Source organism: Nothobranchius furzeri, chromosome 5 (assembly GCF_043380555.1).
Source record: "Nothobranchius furzeri strain GRZ-AD chromosome 5, NfurGRZ-RIMD1, whole genome shotgun sequence".
NCBI lineage: Eukaryota > Metazoa > Chordata > Actinopteri > Cyprinodontiformes > Nothobranchiidae > Nothobranchius > Nothobranchius furzeri.
This window is the reverse complement of record NC_091745.1, coordinates 29,903,724-29,930,922: the sequence shown is the minus strand read 5'-3', so window position 1 is coordinate 29,930,922 and position 27,199 is coordinate 29,903,724. Positions and strand designations below refer to the sequence as shown.

Below are 27,199 nucleotides of genomic sequence, written 5' to 3'. Positions count from 1 at the left end.
GCTAGGCTGAGTTTGCGTGAATGGGCGGGGTTGACTCTGGTGCAGCTCCACCTTATGGTGCAGCTCCGCCTTTGTAGTTCTGCAGCGAGCACCCTCTCCTTAGTTTGGGAATCAGCCCTGCTCGTGTGTGTAAATGAGGATGAGTGTGGGCGTTTCCCCTTTTATTTACTGTTTTATTGTAAAAATTAGAAATGAGGAAAATGTACGGTTGCTGAAGTAATCACAGATCAGAGTTTCTACAGGTAGAGGCATAGAGCTGTAGCGTTGTAATTTCCAGAGTAGAAATTTTTGTTTGCCGCATTAAAATGTTTTCCTCTTTTTTTTTTTTTTACAAACTGATCAATGTTGACAGCAGACAATCAGGGCTGACTAAACCCTAGTTTAAAGATGGGTCACCAGATGAACAATTTCTACAGTTAAAGATTAAACTAAAATAAAATGCTGAATAGAAACTCAACACAACATAATATGAAACAAATACTAATGTTACAAACCTGTCTAGCTTTACATGAGACACAATGCATGTCTGGACCTCACCTGCATCACCCAACCCGTCACGAGAGCTCTTTAGAGGCATTACTTCCTCAGAATAACCTGGGGCTTAATTATTAAAGCTAGCTCATTACAAAACAAAGTCTTAATGTGAAAAGCAAAAACCAGCAGACTGAGGGACAGCTTCTTCCCCACAGCTACCAGGTCAAATCAAACTCTCCTGAAAGCCATTATTGCAAAAATCATCATCAGTGCAATAAATCCTGTTTCATACTGCTGCCACAACAAAGACATTTTCATATCATTACTCCAGAAAACATGTATTTGTTTACGTTATGTATCATTTATATGTGCAAAAGTTTCAGACAGGTATAAAAAATGCTTTAAACAAATAATGCTTTCAGAAATGGAAGTATTAATCAATCAACAAAAGAAAAATCTAGATCAAATCAATATCCGGTGTGACCACCCTCTGCCTTCAAAACAGCACCGATTCTTATTGAACACTGTAATATACAGCTGTTGAAGGAACTGGGCTGGTAAATTGTTCCAGACATCTTGGAGAACAACCACAGATGTGGATGTAAGCATCCTCACATCCTTCTGTAACCCAGACCCCCCCCCCCCCCCCCCCCCCCCCGATGGTAAGCAGATGACTTAGATGGATAAACGACATGACTCCAATCTGCACTGCACCAGGAGATGATGCTGGAACTTCAGTTTGGTTCTCGTCCAACTTGGACCTGTTTGTCAGGTGGAGCATCAGCACGCCTTGTGGACATTTCTGATTGATTTTTCATCAGGACACTGCAGTTCAAACTGAAGTGGCATCTTCTCTCTGAAGATCAAATCAGATTTAGTTTGGCTCGGGGTCACATAGCAGTTTTTATTCTTTTTTTTTTTTGCGCGCACACACACACACACACACACACACACACACACACACACACACACACGTTCTTGTCACACCTGCAGTAGTGTATAATTTTCTTTCATTGCTTTGTGCCGAACACACCACTGGGTACCTTCATGCAGCTTTCTGATGCACAGGCTCCGCTCTGGTCACGTGATCTCGGTGTTGCCTCTGCAGCAGAGGAGCTAAAGGCAAAACAGCGGAGCTAACGGTTCTCCTGGAAGCTGCTGGATCAAAGCTGCGCTATATCGGACTGACAACAAACACCTGCAATGATGAGCTAAACGACCACAGGTATGAGTTCCTCCGCTCATCTGTCCAGGTGTAGGAGCAGGTGTTGCTGCTAGCAGTTAGCTAACAGGCGGGGCTAAAACCGCTGCCCTTAGCGATCAGCAGCAGCCCCGAGATGGTTGCAGCGGACCGTCCGGTTCTTCTGTGTTTCTCGTTTTGGATGGGGCTTTTTGTGACGGCTGGAGAAAAATCTGTTCGAAGGATAAAGTGTTCTAGCTCCCTGAAGTGAATCAGGCCGGTGTTAGCCACGAGCTAATGGAGCTAGCTTCTCTGATGGGTGCTCATTAAAATGCAGCTCATTCTGTTTTATCGGTCAGATTCTATGTGATGAGGGTTGATCTGTTGGGAAAGTATTCAGAGTCTGTGTAAATCTGCTGTTGAGTGAAATCCCTGGTTCGGTTTGATGTAGTTCTGATGGGGAAGAGAAACAATCTTAGCTTTATTAGCCGTGATTTTGCTCTCTATGCGGTTGGTTTACTGATGGGTTCAACCCTCAGGGAAACCAAAGGATTCAGGTTCAGTTCTAACCAGGGGCGGATTTAGGACTGAAGAAGATCCGGGGCTTAACACACGCGCGCGCACGTGCACGCGCACACACGTGACACGCACTAGTCAACATCATACATTATATATATATATATATATATATATATATATATATATATATATATATATATATATATATATCTTGTACCACATAATGTTTAATCTGAAGCTACATATTAAGCATATTCAGGGCAGAGTATTATTCCTGTTAGTGTTTAGTGTGAGATGATTGTAAATATTCCCTTTCTTTCTCCAACAACTTTACCTGATAGTAAGCTAACTTTAGGCAAACCAGCAGCACAACAAATATTTTCAAATAAGACTCACAAACCTGAGTCAACAACAGTCTCATCAAAGCTGGGGTTCTGTTGTTGTACTTTTTGTCTAAAAAACGTCCTTATGTCCATCTTCACTCATGCGTTTCAGGCAGTGTGTAGAAGAAGCCGGCTGCTCAAGGGCTTCTTCTTCAGTGGTGGAGGCTCAGGCAGGCTGTATACAAACTACTGCCAGCTGCGCCCTCTCTGTTGGACTTTGGCACTGCATGTTACTTCCGCGATTTAGATCCAAGAGCATCCAAGAGCATCTGGCTGCAGACATCAGCTGGCGTCTTTGCCGTGACAGGAAATGACGTATCCGGAAAAACAAGTGTCATTACCTTCGCCGGAAGTCATTACCTTTGCCGGAAGTAGTTTTTTTTCGGGTCATTACCTTTGCCGGAAGTAGTTTTTTTTTCTTGAATACGCTTTATTGACAAAGCACAAAAGTAGTTTGGATTTGTCAAAACCATACCGTGTCGTTTTTCTCTTCGATTTGTACACATTTAAGAGAAAAATTACATGGTGGGTCATTACCTTAACCAGAAGTCATTACTTTCACTGGAAATAGTTTTTTAAAAAACAAAACTTACCGGAAAAAGCTTTTTATTTCGGATTTTTTTTTCTCTTCAGATCTGGACCGGCAAACTTAAGTAACGTTGTTACCTGCGTTGCATGAAAATTGAATATTAAATCCCTTTGTTCTTCAGACAGGGAATTTTTATGACAATAGCACATACATACATACATATACATATATATATATATATATATACACACACACATATATGTATATATACACACACACAATAAAAGGCTGTAAAGTGAATTAAAAAAACATATGGATAAAATGAGAACACGTTAAACTAAGACTTTTCAAAATGTGCAAACAAAATAGTACTGGCTAAATATTCAGTTTTATTGTTAAGGCCAAGATGAACTTTTGACCTACACCAATTGCTAAAGTACAGGACTCCCAGAAGCAGTGAAAAACATTTCAGCAACACTCCTCTCTCACCAGCAACAAAAATTAGTTATTAAATATCCATAACACTGTCCTATTGTGTATCACAGCAGCTCATTGCAACAGAATTTAACTACTACAGCTGATAACTATTTAGCTAGTTGGTATTTATTTTGAGTGAAAGACAATAAAACCAAAGAAACACTTGATTTCACAACCATTTTATTTTGGGTACAAATGAATTTGCTGAAGCATGGCTTTCTCAGCTGCATATCGATTCATCCCCTCCCATTTTTCCAACACTTTTATTGTTACCTGAAAAACATGCAGGATTACTTCAACGTCGTCGTCTTCCTCCGCTTGTCCGGGTCCGGGTCGCGGGGGCAGCATCCCAACTTGGGAGCTCCAGACCGTCCTCTCCCCGGCCACCTCCACCAGCTCCTCCGGCAGGACCCCAAGGCGTTCCCGGACCAGATTGGAGATGTAACCTCTCCAACGTGTCCTGGGTCGACCCGGGGGCCTCCTGCCGGCAGGACATGCCCGAAACACCTCCCCGGGGAGGCGTCCAGGAGGCATCCTGACCAGATGCCCAAACCACCTCAACTAACTCCTTTCGATCCAGAGGAGCAGCGGTTCTACTCCGAGTCCCTCCCGGATGTCCGAGCTCCTCACCCTATCTCCAAGGCTGAGCCCGGACACCCTACGGAGGAAACTCATTTTGGCCGCTTGTATCCGCGATCTCGTTCTTTCGGTCATTACCCAAAGCTCATGACCATAGGTGAGGATTGGGACGTAGATCGACCGGTAAATCGAGAGCCTGGCTTTCCGGCTCAGCTCCCTCTTTACCACGACAGATTAGTTCAGCGTCCGCATCACTGCAGACGCTAAACCATTCCGCCTGTCGATCTCCCGATCCCTCCTACCCTCACTCGTGAACAAGACCCCGAGATACTTAAACTCCTCCACTTGAGGTAGGACCTCTCCCCCGACCCAGAGTTGGCAAGCCACCCTTTTCCAGTCGAGAACCATGGTCTCAGATTTGGAGGTGCTGACCCTCATCCCAGCCGCTTCACACTCGGCCGCGAACCTACCCAGCAAGAGCTGAAGGTCAGAGCTGGGTGAAGCTAGGAGGACCACATCATCCGCAAAAAGCAGAGACGAGATTCTCCTGCCACCAAACTCTGTTAAGGATTACTTCATACACTGTCAAATGTTTTCAAAAAGTAACTTTTATACCAATCACTGCTGAAGACTGCTTTGTACCTCTGGAACAAGGACATCAAACACCAAGTCCAGAAACTGGAACTCTCCCTTGTTTATTAGTTTATCTATTCCTGAGCATGAACCAATCCGCTCCGTCAGCTCGTCAACCTATAAAACACGTTAACATAAAAATGAAAACGTTCCTCTCAGCATTAGACAACGGACCCAGGTGGCGCACTGACCACGCATCCACATAAATAAATGTGATGCAGCTTATTGTAAGTCAGTATACATTTACCTGTGCATCAGCAAAGTGGAACATCAGTGGCTTTAGTCTTTGCTTTAATTTAAGCGAGACACCTGGATTGTGCCACAGATACATGAGGCCAGACTTCACTCTACCACTGCAGAGATCCTTATACACAGTCTGAGTAGAGACAAGAGTTAAAAATAAGCAACATTACCACAGATAACAAGAGATTGCATTATCCTATGTCCAATTTTAGAGTCTTAATTTATTATAATTAAACATTACCTTGACTTCACCATCTGAAATCACTGCCTGGGTTCCATTTTTCAAAGCCTCGATTGTCCTGTAATTTAGATAAAAATACATCTTATTAGCAAATGAAGAATACAAGCACATGTAAGGAGTTTTGTCAGTGTCACTTGAAGAAGTCCGATATTCATTTTAGATCTATATTTAAGGCCTGTAACTCCTGAATGATTTGCAGCTACATGTGCTTAAATCCGGTAATATTAATATAAACCAAACCCGATCAAAGCAGTCAGTTGACCAAAATATCTATTTTTTATAAGGATAGGATTATTCTGAAACAGAATCAGAAGGAGGGCGGCATTAATTAGAGAAGCGGCTACTATTTCAAAGTTATTGTACCTGTTGCAGGACACCTGATTTGTGCAACCACAGTAGAATGACCCAGCACACCACACACAATAACTGAAAAATATTTAGAGATATTGAAAGCTAAGCTTGTCCAGAAAATACATTTTATTTCTGGGTGCACAGGACCAGTTCTAGTGTGGGCCAGATGCTGAAAAATAAATTCATAAATCTGTCTTTTTGAAGTTTCACAAATCAGAGGAAGGTTTCACAAATCACAAACTATGTTTTATGCATTCCTACGAGCCCAGAATATTCTAAAACAGGTTTGAAGAGTGTATGTATTGTAGGTTTTGAGCTAGAGCAGAATAAAAATGGTCAGAGTAGAGAAAAATTGGGTGTATTAGCCCTTTAGCCATTTCCCGAATCGGAAGCTAACTTTAGCCTCGTATGAAAACTAGTGATTGAAACCACTTACAAATCTCTGAAAATCTACGCTTTTTAATTAAAAAAGGGTATTAATAACGTTTCAGTCAAGTCAGTATTAGAAATCGTGGTCTTTATATCATATCTAAATTATATATAAAGTTAATATTATTACTTTAACTGTTTTAACAAACAGGGAGACCAGAAAAATCAAATAGCTAAGTTAAAGCTAAGCTACAGTTGCTGATAGCTTTATTTATGTAGCTTTTGTGTTAGCTAGCTTGTGATCTCCCTGCATTCGTTTGAAGACTGCGTGTTAATATTGATACAATTAGCTATGAAACACGGTGCCTTTGCAATAATTCTCTGGTAAAGCTTTAAACGCTACAGTGCCTACATTTAAGAACTAAGAACGGTTGCAACAATTAGTTAATTTCATCCTTATCTTTCTTTCTTTATCTATCATCCTTATCCTTACCTTTCCTCAATTGAAACCCGCCGAGTATGGTTGAAACAAAAACAACGTAGCGGCCGCCAAAAAAAGACCAACTTCCTGCCGAGGTCTTTCGCTCGTCGATTTTCCGGTAAAAGTAATGACACGCCATCTTGCTCTCGACACACCAGCTGATGTCTGCAGCCAGGTCCTACTCTTTAGATCCGGGGCTTAACATGAAAGATCCGGGGCTTCAGCCCAAGTAGCCGGGCCTAACGCCGCCCCTGGTTCTAACCAGTGTGGGGAACGTTACTTTAAAAGTAATTAGTTATAGTTACTAATTACTTTGTCAAAAAAGTAACTCAGTTACTAGCTGAGTTGCGAGATTATAAAAGTAACTAATTACCAAGAAAAATAACTACTTAGTTACTTTTTTCATATAAGAATGCAAGAAAAATGGGTGAATTGAACTTACTTAATTTACTATAAAGTACTACAATAGTGAAATATAAATGACTAATGACAGGAACATAATAAAATGTCCAAATGTTTTTATAAACCTGAATAATTTAAATAAATAAGCTCTTAACAGGAGTAACTACTAACAGGAGCATTACACTAATCTAGACTATTAAAAGGTCACTGTGACCCCAATCAGCTAAAATTTAAAATTACAAATAGAAACGCCTGTAAAGGTTCCCGAGCCTTTAAATGGTCTCTCGGTCTAGTTAAATTACAGAAATAAATGTAATTTTGTACAGTATTTTAATTTATCCAGCTTCACATAACTGTTATTAGCATTTCTGTTGCGGGTAATCTAGTAACGGTTAAATAAATAAATAAAATCCTTTAAAATGACACTAGAAGAGGCACGAGCCTGATGGAGGACTTACATTTACTAACGTGGGTCAGACCCAACCACAGAAGAGCTGAAGCTGGGTGGTGAACACACACAGGTAGTTCTAATAACACCTGAGCTCCATGACGTCTGAGACTGATGCATCAGTGTTACAGCGGGACTAAAGACATGATCAGAAACAGGTTACAGCTGGAGGATCTAGGAAGGTAGAAGATCAGGACGTCTGAGCGGTGAACAGGTGAGCGGACCTTCGGGACGTCCCGCTGTCACGCTAAGGGCACTGCGGCAGACCGTCTGCCGCCGTAGACTATTCATCACGTCTTCCTCGTTCTTCACGGCCGTGATGCTCTTGGATGGAAACATCTACCTCTTTAGCTCCTGATCAGCTGATGACAGCTTCAACACACCGTGCTGCTTAACGCACACATTTCCTTATCAGTACCAGAAACGATGTTTTGTTAAAAGAAGACGGTAATTAATCAGTTTGCTCGTTACAGAAAGATATATATATATTTTTTATTAACGTGGTTATTTTAAACGGCGTTATTCCCATCACTGCTCTGTTGTGTCTACAGCAGGTAGCGACTGAGACGGTGAGGGTCTCCGCCCACCCGGCCAATCATCATGGTGTTTGTAAGTGCGTTACCGACACCTCTCTCTCCCTGGCTGCAGCTGAAGTGTGGCGTTCAGAAAGCCTCACACTGCTGCTCAACGTTCGACAAGCACATAGTAACGCACTTCCTTACGTCCCCAGTAACGGTAACGGCGTTGCAACGGCGGGAAAAGTAATTAATTAGATTATTGCATTACCTAAAAAAGAACGCCGTTATACTTAAACAGCGTTTTTCCCATCACTGGTTCTAACTACTCCCAGATCGGTCTCTTAACTGTTCGTCTGTCATTTGAAAATGTTTTAAATCAAAACAGATTTAAAACGTTTTATATGATCTGCTTTATGAATATGTAAGCAGTCTTTATTTTGTTCTAACACAACGTAAGCTGATGACTTAGATAAACGACGTGACTCCAATCTGCACTGCACCAGGAGATGATGCTGGAACTTTAGTTTGGTTTGTCAGGTGGAGCATCAGCAAGCTTTTGGACATTTCTGATAGATTTTTCATCAGGACACTGCGGTTCAAACTGAAGTGGCGTCTTCTCTCTGAAGATCAAATCGGATTTAGTTTGGTTCGGGGTCACATTGCAGTTTTTATTCTTTTTTTGCACTTTGTTTTTTTATTTATTTAAATTTTTTCCCCCTCAAATGGAAGTTTTTACTGATCATTTAAAGACCGTCTGTTCTGATTATTATTATTTTTATTTTATTTTTTTGATTTGGAAAAGGGTAGAAAGCCTTCTCCGGGTCAGGGATGAGGTCCTGCCCCAAGTGGAGGAGTTTAAGTATCTCGGGGTCTTGTTCAGGAGTGAGGGAAAACTGGAGCGTGAGATCGATAGGTGGATTGGTGCTGCATCTGCAGTGATGCGGGCGTTGTACCGGTCTGTCGTGGTGAAGAGAAAGCTGAGTCAGAAGGCGAAGCTCTCGATTTACCGGTCGATCTACGTTCCTACCCTCACCTATGGTCATGAGCTTTGGGTAGGGACCGAAAGAACGAGATCACAGATACAAGCGGCAGAAATGAGTTTTCTCCGCAGCGTGTCTGGGCTCTCCCTTAGAGATAGGGTGAGAAGCTCGGTCATCCGGGAGGGGCTCGGAGTAGACCCGCTGCTCCTCCACATCGAGAGGAGTCAGTTGAGGTGGCTCGGACATCTGGTCTGGATGCCTCCTGGATGCCTCCCTGGTGAGGTTTTCTGGGCACGTCCAACCGGTAGGAGGCCTAAAGGTAGACCCAGGAGACGGTGGAGGGACTATGTCTCTCACCTGGCTAGGGTACACCTTGGGATTCCCCCGGAGGAGCTGGCCCAAGTGGCTGGGGAGAGGGAAGTCTGGGCCTCTCGACTTAGGCTACTGCCCCCGTGACCCGACTCCGGATAAGTGGATGAAAATGGATGGATGAATGTTTTTTGTGAATGAAATCTTTAAAACCAGTGTTCTGATGAATCTGGGTCCAGTTCTGAGCTCCAGACCTCCCATCATACATGGATTTAGGAGACTCAGACTTCTGGTGGTGAATTTTTTTATTTTTATTTTTTTCAGTTGACTGAATCTATCCAGAAATGGATCTGTTGGTTGTTTGTGCTTCAGGGTTCAGGAGTGTGTTGAGTCAGCAGCAGAATGCCCATCCCTCCTCCTCCGCCTCCCCCTGGTGGACCCCCGCCTCCCCCCACCCTCTGCCAGGTGAGCACTTGCATTTATCAAAGTTTATTCTTTTTCTGTCTTTGTAGTCATTCTTCTGCTGTCACCTCCCAGAGTTACTCCTCCTCCTCTTCTGTCATTTGTTGCTCACAGACCTGAGGCGTTGGGGGGGGGGGGGTCCTACATTTATATCTTACGAAGAAATTAATATTTTAGAGGGAAAATACACAAACAACAACAGTGACTTGAACAAGGATGATGTTAGCACAGCAGCCACTGACGGCGTCTTCCCCTTCCATCCCTCCACCACCCTCAGGCCAACACCAACCCCCCAAAGCTGAGCGGGGATGAGGCCAAAGGTCGCGATGCTCTGCTGTCTGACATCTGCAAAGGCACCAGGCTGAAGAAGGTGGCGGTGGTGAACGACCGCAGCGCTCCGCTGCTCGACAGTAAGACTCAAACACCAAAGAGCCAAACACCTCCCACAGAGCACCCATACATTCGCTTATACCAGTACCTACAGCACCAGAAGCAGCCTAAACAGCAGGGGGCACCATCTGAGGAGCTGAAGAGGACAGCCGGAGATCAGAGCTCCTCTCTGTCCCTTCAGAGTAAGACCTCCATGTTCTCTGATTGTAGAGGTCAGCTGCAGGAGGCTGCGGTCACTTTTAATCAGTCGGTGTAGTCCCTGTCCACTGGGGGTGGGGGTGTGGGGGGGTTAGCTGATCTGCAATCACATGACCAGAAGTCAGAGACAGAAACTCCCTGTGGACTATGACTGTGTTATTCACATGGTGCCAGTCTGCTCCCGTCATGTCCACCTGACGACTAAGAGCACAGAGTGTTACCATAGCAACAATATCAGTCGGCATTGAGAAAGTTTGTCCACAAAATGAGTCTGAATCAGACCACTTCACAAGCATCTGACCAATCACAGACCAGGGGTCTCATTTATCAAACATGGCGTCGAATCCTTACTAAACCGTACTTAAGCTCCGCAAAAGAAAAGTGCTTACGCCAAGCAGGTGTGGGACCTATCAAACATGGAGGACGCTCAGCTGCACGCGGTCTCCGCTTCACCAATCAGACTAACGAGAAAGGTTCTCAGGTAATTTTTAGTCACATCCCGCCCTCACCACGCCCCCTTACTGCCATAAATGGTCAGTGCAAAGTGCCTTGTGGACCTCATGCATATACATAAGCCGGCTGTTGCAGCGCTCCGCCATTAAGATCCCGACCGCAGAACAAGGAAACGCAATTTCCCAAGCAGAAGTGAGGTACCTGTGGGTGAGGTGGAGAAATGAAAGGAAGTGCTTTTGCAAAACAAATAAGAGAAAACGCAATGAGGACAATTTAACATGTGGGTTATTTTGGTGACTAGATCAATCACATGACTTGTCCTCGTCTTGTGTCTTCATATTTGTTTCTCCTCATTCTTGTCGTTCCTGTTTGCTTTTACTGAGACTCAGCCTTTCTTCTCTGTCTCTGATGGTTTCTGCTGAGTTGGACTAACTGGGCTTCATGCTGTCAGGCTTCAGTGTGTGAGTGGAGCAGGTGGACAGGTGATGGAGCGACTGCTTAAACAGATGCTGCAGCTTCTTGCTGCTGTCAGTTAGACCGTCCTCCGTCCACCTGGTGTCCCATAGGCTGGTCCTAACCCTCCCACAGAGCACACCACTCAGAACTCTGCATGATTCTGGCTAAGGCTAGTCTCTGAGCAGCTGATTCATCTAGCTGCTAACAGCTTTAAGACAATTCACGCTTCTGTTCAGCCCCTGAGGAGGACACCTGAGTGGACGGTGGACATCTTGGCTCTTGATGCTTCAAACTCTGTAAAGCATCGATCTCCTATAGGATGATTCTGTTTAATCCAACTTGTGCTCCATGGCTAATGGATATAATATTGTATTTGGTTCTGTTGATTTTTTATGAACTAGATGGACATAAAATGTTTGTTCTTCAACAGACGGTCCGTAACAAAAGAGTATTTAAACTCAGAGCAGAGTCCGAATCATGAGCAGAGTTGTAAACAGAATTATTCTTTGGAGAAGAACTAAAGAAGGTAGAACAAACCAATGTTTTCTCTGTCGCTGATTTGAATGTTGGATTGGTTGAAAAACTGTTAAAAGGGAGACAAGATGCCAAACAAATCTGTCTCCATCCTGGATCAAAAGCAGCTTCAGAAAGTCCTGCTGACTCCTCAGCTAAATACACACGGACAACAACAAATCACTCCAATTCAGAAGGGTTCTAAATTACAAAGGGATGCAAGAATTAGTTTAATTTCACAAAGTTTAGTTCATTCTTTAACTCTTAAAGGTGTGTTTCATTTAATCAGTGCGTTTGCAGTGGCCTCTAGTAGGAATGAACGCCTTGTAAGTCGTACCCTGGGTACAAAAAGCCCTGGAGCTCCTGTTTCAGGATCTAGACGATTGCCAGATCAGAAGAGAGCTTCAGATTTGGAGACTTACTTCCTGATATTTGGACATCTCACCTCTGATTGGCCAACAGCTATGTGATTCTTCCACTGACTCAGTCTGCTCAGCAAATTTGATGTTTTACCTCCACAAATTTCACAAGCCTGAAAGAGTTCTGCTGTGTGGTGGAGCTGCTAATGCTAATGGTTAGCTTCTACTAGCTACTGTTCACTGTTTTTTCCTGGATGCTAAAACAACCTAAGTCACGATGGGTGAGTCCATTAAGTAGCAGTTTTATAATCCTAGGGTCTCGCCGTCTGTTCTGTCAGAAGCTAGAGCAGGAGAAAAGCGTAGGAGACTATTTTCATGTTCAGCCCGCATGAAACAGTCAGAAGGATCGATTTATAATCAGAACTAATAATAAAATGACTTGTCGGTGAACCACAAGTCATCTGTTTTTATCATGGACGAAACTCTGAACAGAACACACACACACACACACACACACACACACACACACACACACACACACACACACACACACACACACACACCACACACACACACACACACACACACAGAATTAAAACATTCTGTTACTCTAGCAAGTTTATCACCAGATTATGACAGGTTTACCTCCATTTTCAGCACCAGGAGACTGCTTGAGCTGTTATCCATCGGTTGCTGTTGCCATGGTAACAGATGCTGTTAAACCTCCCGTATCTGTCTCCATGGTAACAGATGCTGTAAAACCTTGTTTGCACATGTTAACAAATGGTGTAGGACCAGCTGTCTCCATGGTAACCGTCTGTAACGGGTTAGTTAAACTACCTGTGGCTTCATGGTGAATTTCCTCCATATGTTTAAGTTCAGCACGTTGGACAACATTGTGTTGTGTTGTGATCTTAATAACGTTGTACAGTCGAGTCATGAAAACTGCTCGCACAAGCAAATGTCCCCTGAACGCAGCGGAGCTGAACACACATGGTGCTTGTGCTCTGGCCTCTGCATTAATGCTAAACGCTACAGCTCGGTGCCAGTGCACTGGACCACAGCACGTACTGTAAATGTTTCATCACACCTGAGAAAGGCTGACTCTGCTGCATTACGCTTCAGCTCATTTACATGAGAACAGTGAATACAGATGCTCTGGTGCTCACGAGGGAACTGAAAACTAGCTTCAACTGAACAAACCAGGAAGTGTAAACCAATCACTGAGTAGTTATGGTGCGTAGAGTGGATGATGTTTACAGGCGTGGGCGTTTATGTGCTGCAGGGAGAGTTGGTAATAAAACAGTTTACGTCTGTAACATGCCCGTTTGTTCTAAACCAGCTGTTGTTTAGAATAAATGAATCACTTCTTCTCCACGTTGGTTCGTGCACACACTGAGTAAAAGGACTCCTCTTAACAAACATCTTCATCTTGTGGTGAAGCGTTAAAGTGATGCGTGTGCCCCTGATGGGTCTGATTACATCAGGAGAACCAGCTCTGGCTGCAAATGGTTTTCTTACTGTTCAACTGGGGACGCGGTCCACCAGAAACAACAGATTCTTCCACCGTGTTACGGCTGTTGCTGTTTCGTCCCAGAAAGCTGACTCTGCAGAGGACAGTCAGCGCTTTGCCTCCTCCTCCTCCTACCTGCACAGCTGCACTCACCTGGGCTGATCACCTCCTGAGCAGCGTAAAAGGGAGAGACTGGTCTGTGCCAGCTCCCTCGTGCTCCATTTGTTTGTGTTTGAATGGCTTTTAAATGGGTTTTAGTTCTTTAAGATTAGTGAAGCTTAAGAGCTTTTAGAGGTTTTTAACAGACGAGGGACCAGAGTGCCGGTTTCCTCTTGGCTCCCAAACTTGTGTAAGTCAGTGGACTTTGATTGTGAAGGCTTGGCAGCATTCGGATGTCTGTTTAAACGAAAGCCCTTGGCCATTTTAACAATGTGTTTAAGTACTTTTAGATTTGGAGCTTTTTGTCATTTTAAAATCCTTTTAATAAAATCAATGTTTACAATTTCCACACATGACACTCAGTGCTCTGTTACTCCCCGTCCTTCTCCTCATCCACCAATAGAGGGCGGAACAAGCTGTGAGTACACGTTGTACACTTCCTACAATGCTGCACCCTCAGATCAGCCACGGATGAAGGCACAGCTGGCCTAAAGCAGCTGATGAGCCGGTCTCATGTTGGCACAGAAAATGTTCTGGGTCTCTAGATAAACGGCCTCTTCACACCGCGCCATCGACAGCATCCTCTCATTAAGCTGTTGGTAAAGGGCTTCCTGCACCACTCTTCTAACTGCAACATGGTTGTTAGGTGTTGTATGAACCAGAGTACGTTCACATCATTAAGACTTAACATGCCCACACTAAATGCTGCCAAACACACGGATGCCTGTAGGAATCATGGGTACTTGGTGCTCGCATGAAGCATGAAGCTGTGCACAATCCCACAATCAGTTCATGTTGATGGACCTGATCTCTGCGTAGAAGCATGCGTGTGCTGGGATTTTGTGCATACGCATGCTTGACGCACGAGGCCCCATCCTGGGAAATTCCCACTCTGATTCTGGATCTGTTTTCTGTTTCATTTAAAGAGGTCCTTCACTGAGAAATCATTATTTATTTGTTATTTTTTAAGTAATCAGTCACTGAGTTTTTCATGCAGGCTGAACATGAAAATAGTCTCCTACACCTATCTCCTGCATTAGCTTGTGGTAGAAAATAGACATTGAAACTCTAGGATTTATAAATCCTGACAGATCTACGTCAGCCTGTCACTTAACATTCATGGACTCACCCATCGTGGCTCACAACTGGGAAGGTTGTTGTTGTTTTAGCATCCAGGAAACATCTCTGCTAACTGCTAGCATTAGCAACTCCACCACACAGCAGAACTCCTCCAGGCTTGTGTTATTTGTGGAGGCAAAACATCAGCGTTGCAGAGTAAACTGGATCAGTGGTAGAGTCACGCTGTTGTTAGCCAATCAGAGGTGAGATGTCCAAATATCAGGGAAGAAAACTCCTGTTCCTGTCATCTAAAGCTGCTTTCTCCTCCAGCTGAATTCTCCGTGCTGAAACGGGCACATCTGAGCGTTCCCCCCAGAGTACAACTTACAAGGCATTCATTCCTGCTAGAGACCACTGCAGATGTATTTAAACAGGAGAGGGACCTCTTCAGACTGACGTGTGTGCAGGGTCCGAAATTAAATGTTTTACTCACCGGCCAAGTTGGCCGGTAGATGATGAAAATCTACCGGCCAAGCATATTTTTTACCGGCCAAATTTCTAAATGATTTAGATCTACCTAAAGCATGTTATTCTATATTATGTTGATTCCAAACAGAGTGACAAAATAATTAAAACATCAATTAATAAGGAAAACAACTCTTTTGTCATTTTTACTATTTATTTATTTATTTTTAGAGATGTTTTTATGAACTCTTTCATTGAAATCTAGTCAGACTCCTTGTTTTCTCTGTCCATGAAGTCTGGCCTCCTGCTTCTGACACTGTCTTTGTGCTAAAGCATTACAGCCTCATTTGGGTCCTAGTCCTTGATCTCTGGAGAACACAGCTGCACCATGAGAGTATCTGAAAGTGTGTCAGGGCTAGGGTTGTCACGGTAACCGGTGTAGCAGTAAACCCCGGTAAAAAAGTTGACAATAAATAATAACAGTCTTGTTTAAAATATATATATATATATATATATATATATATATATATATATATATATATATATATATATATATATATATTATCTCGGTGGATTAGCGTGGCTGCGGAGTAGGTGCGGTGACCCTTACCAGCCACCGTATCATCTGTTGGAAGTTGCTGGCGGCACATGCGCACTTTGTTGTTTACGACCAAAACTTTCTTTAAGCTAAAGCTGAAATAATGGCAGGAGGAGACGGCAGCACTTGGGACATTTATTATCCCTCAAAGAAGACAAAGTGGGAAGTATGGGCATTTTTTGGATATTTGAAGAATGCCAAGGGCCAGTTGTCTGTGAAAGGCAGCAACGCTACGTGGCCATCATAATGTAGCCATTGTCTCACGACTCCGCCGTCTCCGGTTCGCCACTTTTCACAAAATCTTCTGGTTGCCACTGGTCCTGGTGGTTTTTCTTCCAGTTCGACGAGTTTTCTTTTGGAAGGCTGGCTGACTCCAGCTAAAAACCGCCACATTTCACCGCTAGTTTTAACACGAAGCTAACAGCTAACTTGATAAACTGATTGAATGGGATAGGTGGAAATGACGTTGGATGCGGCGTTCACGTTTCGCGTACGTTTGTGTACGTTGCATGCAGGCGGGAGGAGTATCAGACATCCGTGTTTGATGACTGATAAACATAACTAATTTGGTGCAAATATTTACTCGCCAGGTGGCAGGTAGAGCTAAAAAATTTACTCGCCAAATGGAGCAATTTACTCGCATTTGGCGAGTGGCGAGTGTTAATTTCGGACCCTGCGTGTGTGTGATCATATCTGACTTCTTGACTGACAATCTGGAAAAGTAGGATGAATAATTTTGGCTGTGTGTCCTGATCACTGGGGATGTCATGAATATTCCTAACATGTTTTTGACTGTATGTTTTGCTGGCGATGATGTCATCGGAGCGACTTGGGAGTGTAAACACTTCATTTAAAGTTATTTCCTTATCACTTCATCTCGTTTCATCTCACCTCAGTGTCTGAAGTCATTACCTGCATCTCACCTGCATCTCACCTGTCACACTAATCAGTCTGTCACGTCAGTGATGTCATTGTAGAGTTGGTGTATGCCTATGACATCACACCCTCAGCCTGCTCTCACCAGTCCAATGGTTGTGGTTCTCAGAGTCCAAAGGAGGCGGAGCAGCTGCAGGAGCCAATGGCAGCGCAGCAGGAATTCCATCAGGGTCTGTTCCACCAATGGGAAGCCTGTTTACTGGCAGCATTCACAAGCTGAGACCTGTCGGAGGTCAGGAGGTTTCACGGATCCTTTTCTCATAAACGTGTTCAACTAGCTTCACAGACCTGCCGTGTTTGTGTTTTTATACTCAACCTTTAGAAATAAATGTTTTTACTGAATTTTAATGTTTGATAAATACAGATTCAAAATGATTTGTTTGTCTTTCAGACACTGTTCTAATGTTTTTGACTAATTCCAGATATCCTTTATTTTGATTATCGATTTCTATAAATGAATGCTGATAATAAGTTGCGTTGATGTGCAGCCTGTTGTTGTTGGCGTTTGTTGCAGACACCTCCTCTGGATGCTCTCCATCCACGCGTGGTGCTGCGCCCCGCCCACCAAGCCAGCGCCCTGACAATCCTGAAAGCCCCTCCCCTCAGATATCACCAATGTGTTCACAGCGTCCTTCCCTCCCTAATCTGTCCTCCTCCCCTGCCCAATCTGCCCCCTCTTCTGCTGCTTCCTCCCCCTCTGCCGGCATGAAACACTCTTCCTCTGCACCACCTCCCCCTCCTCCCCTTTGTCGTCGTGGTAATGCCCCGTCTCCTCCCTCCACCACTTACAACAGAGACAAGCCCCTCCCACCTACTCCTAACAACACCCCGCCCCTCCCATCCAAGCCACCACCATCTCCTAGCAATGGCAGACGCCCCCCCACTTCTGGAGGAAACTCCACCTTCTCTACCACCTCTTCCCTGGCCCTGCCTCGCCCACCCTACCGCATCAACGGACCAACGGGTGGTGCTGAAACAGCACCGGAGCTGCCGCAACGTCACAACTCTTTGAGCAACAAGAGACCCGCCCCCTCACCTGGAGGCCACACCCCCACCAGGGGCCCCGCCCCTCCACCTCCCCCAGCATCCCCCACACCCTCCCAACAGGGGGCTAACAGGCCAATGCCTCCTGTCAGAGATCCACCATGTAGAGGTGCAGGTGGGTGTTCAACTTATTCTAAAGATGCATTATGGGTAATGTAGGATACACTCTCTTCTTGCTTCTGTAACATGTTTGTATCCAGGAGAGAGTAGAGCCCTTCTTGGCTAACAGAAGTTAACCGTTAGCATTAGCGACTCTCCCCAAAAAAACATCAGCACTGCAGACCAAACGAAGTCAACGGTAGTCATGTTGCAGTTAGCCAATCAGAGAAGAGACGTCTGAGTATCAGGGGAGTAAGAGTCCAAATCTCTGCCCTAGCTCAGGTCTACTTCCTGAAGCAGCAGCGCCAGAGCTTTTTTTTCCTCACAGATCGACTCACAAGGCATTTGTTCCTGCTTTTAAATATTTTTTATACCGAGTATTCATCTGCACCCATCTGTTTTGTTTATGGTAATCTCCAGTCAGCCATAACAATATGACCAGCTGTCCGCTCCTTGACCCCTGTGGACCTCTGAAGTTCTTCTCGGGTTCTGTTGACCAGCTTTTAATTTTGATCTTCACAAGCACGTATCCTGATCACCTGTCCTGGTTTCTCCTCAGCCCCTCCTGTTCCAGCCCAGTCATCATCATCATCCTCTTCACTGAGGGCGGGTGGCAGAGAAGCTCCGCCTCCTCCTCCGTACAGGACACATGGTAGCCCCTCCCTGCCCTCTGAACTCCCCGGCAGAGGAAAACCTCCTCCTCCGCCCTCCCGCACTCCTGCAGCCCTTCCCCCACCTCCTCCCCCTCTCCGTAACGGACACTCCGCCTCCTCCTCCATCCCTCGCTCGTTTGTTGGTGAGTTGTCCAGCTGAGAGCCTGTTGACCAATCAGTGTTTCGATCAGATCTTCTGACACATGATTGCTGATTCATCATAACTCAGCTCGCTGTTACTCTGTGCCCTGTCCTCTCTCGACCTCTGACTGTTCATCATTTCATCCCCCCTCATCTTTCCCGTCATCCGTACAAAAGGGAACTGTTTGTTAGGAAGCATCCGGTTTTGTTTTGATCTGAAGTGTTTTATTAGAATAAGAGATCAAACGGCTGCATCCAGATTACTGAGCTCCTTCTCCTCCTACAGATGACTTTGAGTCTAAGTATTCATTCCATCCTCTGGATGACTTCCCCCCTCCAGACGAGTACAGACACTTCACGAAGATTTACCCGAGCAAAGCCAACAGAGGTACAACCGTTGAGCCAGACCGCACGTCACCGGCTGGCTCACCGTTTTTACCTGCTCCTGTTTCTGTTTGTTTTAGTGATGAGAGGAGCCCCGCCCCTTCCTCCTGTAGGGAGGTGAACGACATGATGAAGCCTCACACACATACTGGCTTTGCCATCCCATCGTTGCCCCATCTGCAGAGGGGATGCCTGATTTATGGACCAATCAGAAGGAGTTGTGTGTGAGACGGGAGGAAGAATCGGGCTAAAAGAGGAGGAGCATCGTCATCTTCTGCTCACTTGTTTGATTCATCACATCTTTCTGCACCTGCACTTTTTGTTTGATCAGACTTCAGCCTAGAGGAGGAAGAGGAGGTGATGATGATTTAAAGGACCAGCTGAGAAGAAGCTACTCTGATTTATTATAGTTTGATTTAACACTAACAAAAAACCTTGAAAATGTTCAAACCTGACAGATGAATCGATTACTAATCTATTAGTAATCTATTACTAACCTCTGACGGGATGAAAGAACCACAAACTCACACTGGGACTTCCAGAGACCTGGACCTGAGAACAGACCAGCTAACCGGGTACTTCTAATAGACTCAGTAAAACTGTAAATACTCTCATTCTTCAGCTTCATCAGCAGACCTGCTGGTTCTGATGGTTCTGATAAGGTCAGCAGCAGAATCCAGTTTTTGAACAGTTCGACTCTAAAAATGCCAAGATGGGCCGAAGCAACCCACGGAGGTGATGTTAGGAAGCTCCTCCCACCCCTGCAGGCCGGTCAGCTGATCAAACTGATGGGTATTTGGACCTGCTGGTCCAGCAGCCGCCACCACCAACTAGTGTTGTGTTATTTCAGTGTTACACCCTCAGCAGCAGGAGCAGTTTGAGCTTAAACTGGAAACCAGCAGCGAGAGAATTCAGTTCAGGAGAAAATGATGAACATTTTCATCCTTTTACACATTCATCTTGTTTTTTCCCTTTGAAATAATCCTAGAAGTTTGATTAAATGAAGTCAAAGGTTCCAGTCTGGGAGAGAATGAGCTGCAACACACACACACACACACACACACACACACACACACACACACACACACACGTATGTACGTTAACAGGGAAAAGTCCCAAGTGAATAACAAGGTCAGTAAATAAAAGACAAATTTTAATTATAAAACAACGTTTTGTTAATAAGCAAATGAAACCAGATTCGGTCTCTAATCTAATATTGTAGCAAGAAAAACCGAATGATTAGAAATTCACTAAAACAGATGAAACGGAACAACTCGATTCAAAGTACAGACAGTAATATTAGATTTAAGGTCATTTTTCTCTCTAGTCTGTTGTAAGGAGTTTTTTTTCACGCATCAATATTTCCCTAGGAGTTGCGTTTGTTTTTACGTTTGGTGATCAGAGGAGGGACTTTGAGATCATTTCAGAATAACTAGCCTCAGCGTTATGTTGGATTCATCGGTTTTATGTTCCTGCAGGTGTTGTGACCTGTGCGGTGTCTCTGTGCTCCAGGTCAGATGGAGTGTGTCTGAAGGCGGTTTCTACCCTCCTCCTGGTTGGGCCGTGGTACTGAGCACCTTCCTGTCTAAGCAGACTTGACTTATCTGTTCAACTGAAACAGATTTATTTCCACCAGATTCACTGAAGACGTGTCCCGGTTCTGTTCAACTGACGACCCCCCCCCCCCCCCCCCCCCCCCCCGACTCTGTTTGCCTTACAAACCGTTGCTCCCCGTTCGAGCCTGTGAGTCTGAACTCTGCTGTCGCTGTTGTAATGTGTCTCCAGGCTGCAGGTGACCGGTCCTGCAGTGCCTTTCAGACACTGGGCCTGATGGTTGTGTCTGTCCCAGTTTAACAGCATGCTCTCTAACTGGTTTGTGCATCTTCTAACTGCAGGTGTCTGAAATAAACTCCAGCAGACTCTAGCCTCTGTCAGTGTGCTTTATTCTGTTCTACTGGTTTTTATTTTGGTTACTCCAGGTAAACAAAACAGTTTCCACATCTAAAGGATGAGGTTTAGCTGTTGGAAACCCGATAATCCAGTCTACACCACCGTTAGTTCATGACAGATTGGACTGACCTTTGACCCTTCCCAGACCGATAAGGTCATTGCTTTTGTTTCCCCTGGCATGCCTTTAACGCAAACCCGAGTGCTCCAGATCAGCACAATGATTATTTTTGTTGTTCAAACATTTTATTAAATACATTTGAGCCACTTTGAATGTAAGTTTAAACTATCCAGTGAATCCTTGGTGAATGTTGATGGCTGAAGCCGCTGAACGTAGAAGATGAGTAGTAAGAGAAACTAGCAGAAATCAGTGGAAGCAGAAAGGGAAAGAAAAATGAGTTAAACTGAGGGGAGAATGGTAAAACTATTGGTGGAGCAGAAGAACAATAGCTAGGTTTTATGGTAATGGCTTCAAGTTGCCATGAAGTTAGTAGAAACTTTTGAAATGGTAAAGAATTCAACATTTTTCTCCTCATTTGAACTGGACCTCCCTGGTGAGGTTTTGCGGGCACGTCCAACTGGGAGGGGACACAAGGATAACCCAGGACACGATGAAGAGCCTGTTCTTCAGCTGGCCAGGGAACGCCTTAGGATTCCCCCAGAGGAGCTGGCCCAAGTAGCTGGGAAGAGGGAAGTCTGGGCCTCCCTGCATTGCCCCTGTGACTCATCCCTCCATCCATTTTCAGCCGCTTATCTTGGGTCGGGTCACGGGGGCAGCAGACTAAGCAGGGAGGCCCAGACTTCCCTCTCCCCAGCTCCTCCAAGGGGATCCTGAGGCATTCCCTGGCCAGCTAAGGGACATAGTCCCTCCAGCGTGTCCTGGGTCTACCTTTAGGTCACCTCCTCATTGGACGTGTCCAGAAAACCTCACCAGGGAGGCGTCCATGAGGCATCCTAACCAGATGCCCGAATCACCTCAACTGGCTCCTCTCGATGTGGAGGAGCAGCGGGTCTACCCCGAGCCCCTCCCGGATGACTGAACTTCTAACCCTGCAACTTGACCCCCGGTAGTGAAGGAGAAGAAGGATGGACTGAGTTGGGCAAGATTTCAAATAAAGTTTAATATTTTAAAAGTATAAATGTTAGAATTACAACCTGTTGGAAGAGCAGATTTTTTTCTTAATTGAAAAAAAATTGAAAGTTTCTCAAAGTATTCCATCAGAGCAGAACATTGGAAATGAAATTACGAAAACCATAAAATTTAGAATTAATTATTTTATTTTATTTATTCTCTATTTAACCAGGAAGGCCCCATTCAGCTCAAAAACCTCATTTTCAAGGGAGTCCTGGCCAAGAGGCAGCAAAAGTTACAGTTACAAATTTTCAGTTACACAGACATGTACAAAATTACAGAAGGCAGTTACAACACAGGGAATCCGTCTGAAGGGCTCTCAGTCTGGTTTTAAATGTATTCAAGGAGATAAATGTGGTTAATGTCCAGTTTTCCTGCAGCCAGTTTTCCCGCAGATATGGAAAGAGCAGAACGTTTTACATATTAAATTACAGTTGAAATAGCAGAAAATTTGCAGAAACTAAATATTTTAAATAGTTGGAAGAATAAAGAGAAACAGGAAATCGATCTCGTGCATGAATTTGACCAGAGCTCATAACATGCACCATTCCACAATTCTACGTTTGACCGCTAGAGGGCGGAGTTGTGAATTTCTGATGGTTTTACAGATCGGAAACGGCCCTTTCAGCGCAAGGAAGTACTTCCGCCACATGTGTTGCTCTCTCCTGCTACATGCGCAGAAATGAATAGATAAATAATAAAGGTTTTTATTGTTAGGGTTCAATTCCCGGTTTCGTTTGATTTGGAGCAGCCGGCGGTGGGAGACATGGAGGACGTTATCAAGCTACCGGCGGCACCGGGGGACGGAACACAGACCAAGAAGAGAAGCAGACCGAAGGTCGACCCGGAGGAAGAGGAGAAGCTGCGGCAGCAGAACTTGAAGAAGCTAGCGGTTCTTGGGGAGGAGGACGGAACCGTTAAGAGGCTCGAGTCGTTGGTGTTTGGGACAGAGGACCAGCTGCTGGAGAGGCTGGTGGAGGTGAAGATCCCACCACGCATCACCCAACCTTCTGACAGTTTCATGTGCTGCTCGTGGGTAGTTTTACCGCAGCATGTGATAGCTTCATCTTAACGTCATGTACTCGTGAATCTACCAGCGTGGTGTAGCTTCCCCAGGGACCAGAAGAGTGAGGGTTGTGTTTAATGCAGCTGCCTGTGTCTGAGCAGGAGGATGAGAAGCTGACGGGAGATCTGCTGTTTGAGGAGGACAGGGATGAAGAGGAGGAGGAGGAGGAGGCTCATCAGGAGCTGCAGCCCAGACAAGATGCCTGGGTGGACGAGGATGATGAGCTGGAGGAAGAGTGAGTTGAATGACAGTGACAGACACCTTTTGTGTTCAGGTTGGATCCGTCTCAAAGTCTCATTCACCTGTCTGTCAGGGTGGACATGACACATCGTTACCGTAGAAACCTGATGAAAGGAGAGGCCGAGACCACCATGTCCAAACAGAAGCTGCATCAGAGGATGAGGGAGCAGTGAGTCCACACACCTGAACACCAGTTCACCTTACACACACCTGGAGTCACATGACATGTGTTTCAGGTTCCAGAAGTCAATGGGAGGAACTCCATCGTGGGCTGAGTCCAGCAACCAGAGAAAGAAGAAAGGTAAAACCAGAACATGACGCCTGTAGCGGTTAGGCCAGTCCTAGGTCCAAACCCAGATTTGTTCTGGATCTTCTGCAGCTGATGATGACGACGAAGATGACGACGAAGATGACCTTTTAAGGAGGACAGGAAACTTTGTGGCTTCTTCGGAGAGTCTTCCCGGTGGTATCCTGAGGGTCAGTGATGGCACACACACCCGCATTATGAGGTCAGGGACGGTAGAAGGCAGATGCAGCAGCACCACAAGTTCTAACCCTCCATGTTGGGAGTGAGTTTCTGCCACCTCCACAAGTTTTATTTCACCTGTTGGTTTCTTCTGTCTCAGGTGAAGAAGTGTCTGCCTGCCAACAGCGCCCGTCCCTCCGAGGACCGGCTGACCACCGTGCAGTTCCACTCATCTGCTCAGGTCATCCTGACAGCCGGTCTCGACCAGTCCCTCTCCCTCTTCCAGGTACTGTGGACCTCCGGTAGCAGAGGTGTGAGTAGGGATGCTCGATTATGGCAAAAATAATAATCACGATTATTTAGGACGATTTTTCCATTCATGTTGATTTTATTTGTTTTTATTCAGTCATAAAACTGCTCAGGGCACAATCAGGACAAAAATAAGAAACAAGATGATCACTAAACTAGGGGTGTCACGGTATGAAAATGTAACCTCACGGTTATTGTGACCAAAATTATCACGGTTTTCGGTATTATCGCGGTATTTTTTAAACGGTGTTGCATATGTTCAGAAAGCATTGATAGTCCTGTTCTACACAAACTGAAATAGTTCTGAAAAGGTTTAACATTGTTTATTAAACCTAAAATAACACAAAGCCTTAGCAAAAGTGCAACTTTTCACAAGTAAAGGAACAAATAGCTTCTTTTTCTGGAACATGTTACAGTAGTCAGTGCAGGTTTAAATTATACAAATCCAAACATTCAAAACATAAACAATATGTAAACAAATCAAAGAAACACCACTTGTTTTCTCATATACTTGTTTTCTTCATTATCAAAATGAAAATCTAAAACTCCAGTCCACACTTGACTTGAGCACTGTACAAGTCAACCATAAAAAATATGTATTTAAAATAAATATCCACTTTAAACAAATTACTAAAATTACTACTACACTATGTAATCAAATCCAAATGTTCAAGTATAAATGGCATTGAATAAGTAAACAAATCAATGACAAGGAACTAATTGTATATTTCTCTTCATCATCAACAAATAAGATGCTTCATCCAGCAACAGGGTGTCCGTGACACGGTTTAAATGCTGGCAGAGGACGCTGCGGCTAGGGATGGGTACCTTTGACATTTGAATCGATCCGGTACTAATTCCCGGTACCTACGAGTCGATACCGGTACTTAACGGTACCAATTTTCGATACTTTTGAGTGTTTATTATTTTAATTCTCTTTTATAATTAAATATATATTTTTCTCAATATATAACCATATTTGATAAATATCACGATAAATAACATACAAGTTTGTATTTTAACATCGTCCTTGTAGTTTTATAAGCTGATAGTTAAACTGAAGCAAACATCTTTACTGTGAACTAAATTTACTGTGTATCTTCATTCCTTTTGCCGTCCTTTTTCATTTGATTTTTCCTACTGGGAAGTTAGAATTTCCGAGGAGAAAGCAAACGCACCATTAGCTGATAACAATGGTGGCAATGGAAGCTAACATATCAAGCTAACGTTATCTTTAACAGTTTATTTAGCTGCTGGAGCAGATTAAAACGATGATGCCTCAAACTTAGATCGTTGTCACTGGTTTTACCTTCACCCAATCACCCGTCGCATTTAGTAAAGTGAAGCCAAACTTTAGAGCGCGTTCATGTTCTTCTAGTCGGAAATTCGGAGTTCTGAGGAGAAAGCGAACGCACCATTAGCGAAACGGAAGCTAACAAATCAAGGTAACGTTATCTCAAACATTTTATTTACCTACTGGAGCAGATTAAGATGAGGATGTCTCACTTAGATCGTTGTCTGTCGCTAGTTTCATCACCCAGTTACCCATCACATTTAGTGAAGTGGACCCAAGCTTTAGCGTGCGTTCTTTCTACCATGCTGCTCTGTTTACAACGGGCTCGCAGGGACCGACGACATAACGCTCTTGCGCATGCGCAACTGTCTTGGCAGTACCGAAACGAGGCACCGTTTGAAATGACGTGAATCGGTGTTCGGTCGGTACTATGGAATTCGGTCGGTACCATAAAAAGTACCGAATTCGGTACTCATCCCTAGCTGCGGCTGCAGTATTTAGTGACTCGTTGCATTCTCCCTCAGCCAAAAGTCCTCACGTCATGCATTTAAGCTAAAATGCTAATGTTAACTTACCTTGCACTGGCTGTAGAGACGTGGGTGATGGTCACTCAGATGTGCCATTAGATTCGAAGTGTTGCTGCCTTTTGCAGACACTTGTTTCCTGCACGTTCTGCAAACGGGATAGCCGTCTTCTATTAACTGTCCCTCAGCATTTTTCAGAAATCCAAAATATGCCCATACTTCCGATTTAGTCTTCTTTGAGGGCTGATGGATGTCCTGGGCGCTGCCGTCTCCTCCTTCGGCCATTATTTCAGCTTCAAAGTTTTGGTGCCGTTGCAAACTAAAAAGTGCGTGTGCGCGCCGCGGGAACTTCAGCTGAAGCGACGGTGGCTGGTAAGGGTCACCGCGCCGAAACCGCGGCCACGGTAAACCCACCGAGATAATATAGTTTTTTAAAAACTGGACGGTTATTTTTACTGTCAACTTTTTTACCGGGATTTACCGCTATACCGGTTACCGTGACAACCCTACACTAAAATAACTTCTAATTCCCAGTATAAAAAGACCAATATACTTATAGCTCATAGTTTACGACCCAAGGGCTATAGACCTTGGTTTAACTCATTTAAGTCTAACCAGTACAGACCCAAATACCAATATCTTGCAAATACTGACAGCAAGAATTATACAGTAGCATTTATAACAAATGTGTGTGTGTGCGTGTGCTTGCATATGTTTGTTAATGTTTTTAACCTGTTATGGGAATCGGGGGTCATTTTGTAAAGCACTTTGAATCACACTTTGTTTGAAAAGCGCTTTAGAAATAAAATTTGATTGATTGATTGATTGATTGAAATAAATGCAAATAAATTGATGTTCACAAAATGTTGCATAACATTTATTTAGTCGTGTCAAGGTGCTGTAGGAGCGTGCACTAGCACGTGTCCTCAGAGAGATTAGTTATTAGTTATCAGCGTGAGGAACTTATTTCTACCTTATTTATAAACTATTTATTTACAAGTCCATCAGTTAATGTAATAATTGTCCCAACCACAGCTGCACCCCCCACCCCCCAACCCGGTCTCACAGCAATCAGGGGCAAGCTGCACGTGTATTTAGCACGCTGCACATTTAGCCGTTTTTAGTGGCTCAGGAGTCCGCAGGTACGGTGTGTGTCACTCAAGGAGCTAAGGGTTACCAGAGATGTTTCTGAGGTGTTCGCTAGGTACTTTTAAGATTTAAAA

At 44.3% G+C, this 27,199-nt stretch overlaps 2 protein-coding genes across 4 annotated transcripts in view; both read left to right on the top strand.

Annotated features, from left to right (window-relative positions):
* Positions 1 to 1,172: 1,172 nt before the first annotated feature.
* Positions 1,173 to 20,922, top strand: LOC107395200 (WAS/WASL-interacting protein family member 2). Of its 3 annotated transcripts, none has more exons than XM_070551547.1 (9): positions 1,173 to 1,246; positions 1,543 to 1,699; positions 9,489 to 9,581; positions 9,856 to 10,150; positions 16,787 to 16,909; positions 17,192 to 17,836; positions 18,380 to 18,616; positions 18,901 to 19,002; positions 19,079 to 20,922. In XM_070551547.1, exons 3-9 carry the CDS (start codon positions 9,519 to 9,521, stop codon positions 19,117 to 19,119), a joined length of 1,506 nt encoding a protein of 501 aa, XP_070407648.1. In that variant the 5' UTR covers positions 1,173 to 1,246; positions 1,543 to 1,699; positions 9,489 to 9,518; the 3' UTR covers positions 19,120 to 20,922. The 3 variants fall into 3 exon arrangements, 2 of the variants coding, with proteins under 2 accessions (XP_070407648.1, XP_054590181.2); XR_008559803.2 differs by lacking the exon at positions 1,173 to 1,246 and having other exon boundaries at positions 1,544 to 1,699; positions 19,079 to 19,573; positions 20,511 to 20,922; XM_054734206.2 differs by lacking the exon at positions 1,173 to 1,246 and having other exon boundaries at positions 1,545 to 1,699; positions 9,856 to 9,988.
* Positions 20,923 to 22,688: 1,766 nt separating this feature from the next.
* The window catches only part of utp18 (UTP18 small subunit processome component), a 6,735-nt gene continuing 2,224 nt past the window's right edge, over positions 22,689 to 27,199 (top strand). The window contains exons 1-6 of the mRNA XM_015974520.3: positions 22,689 to 23,056; positions 23,245 to 23,378; positions 23,457 to 23,552; positions 23,620 to 23,684; positions 23,763 to 23,860; positions 24,010 to 24,135. Of these exons, the coding sequence (XP_015830006.3) occupies positions 22,844 to 23,056; positions 23,245 to 23,378; positions 23,457 to 23,552; positions 23,620 to 23,684; positions 23,763 to 23,860; positions 24,010 to 24,135 (732 nt within the window). The 5' untranslated portion in view covers positions 22,689 to 22,843. The remainder of the gene's footprint in view (positions 23,057 to 23,244; positions 23,379 to 23,456; positions 23,553 to 23,619; positions 23,685 to 23,762; positions 23,861 to 24,009; positions 24,136 to 27,199) is intronic.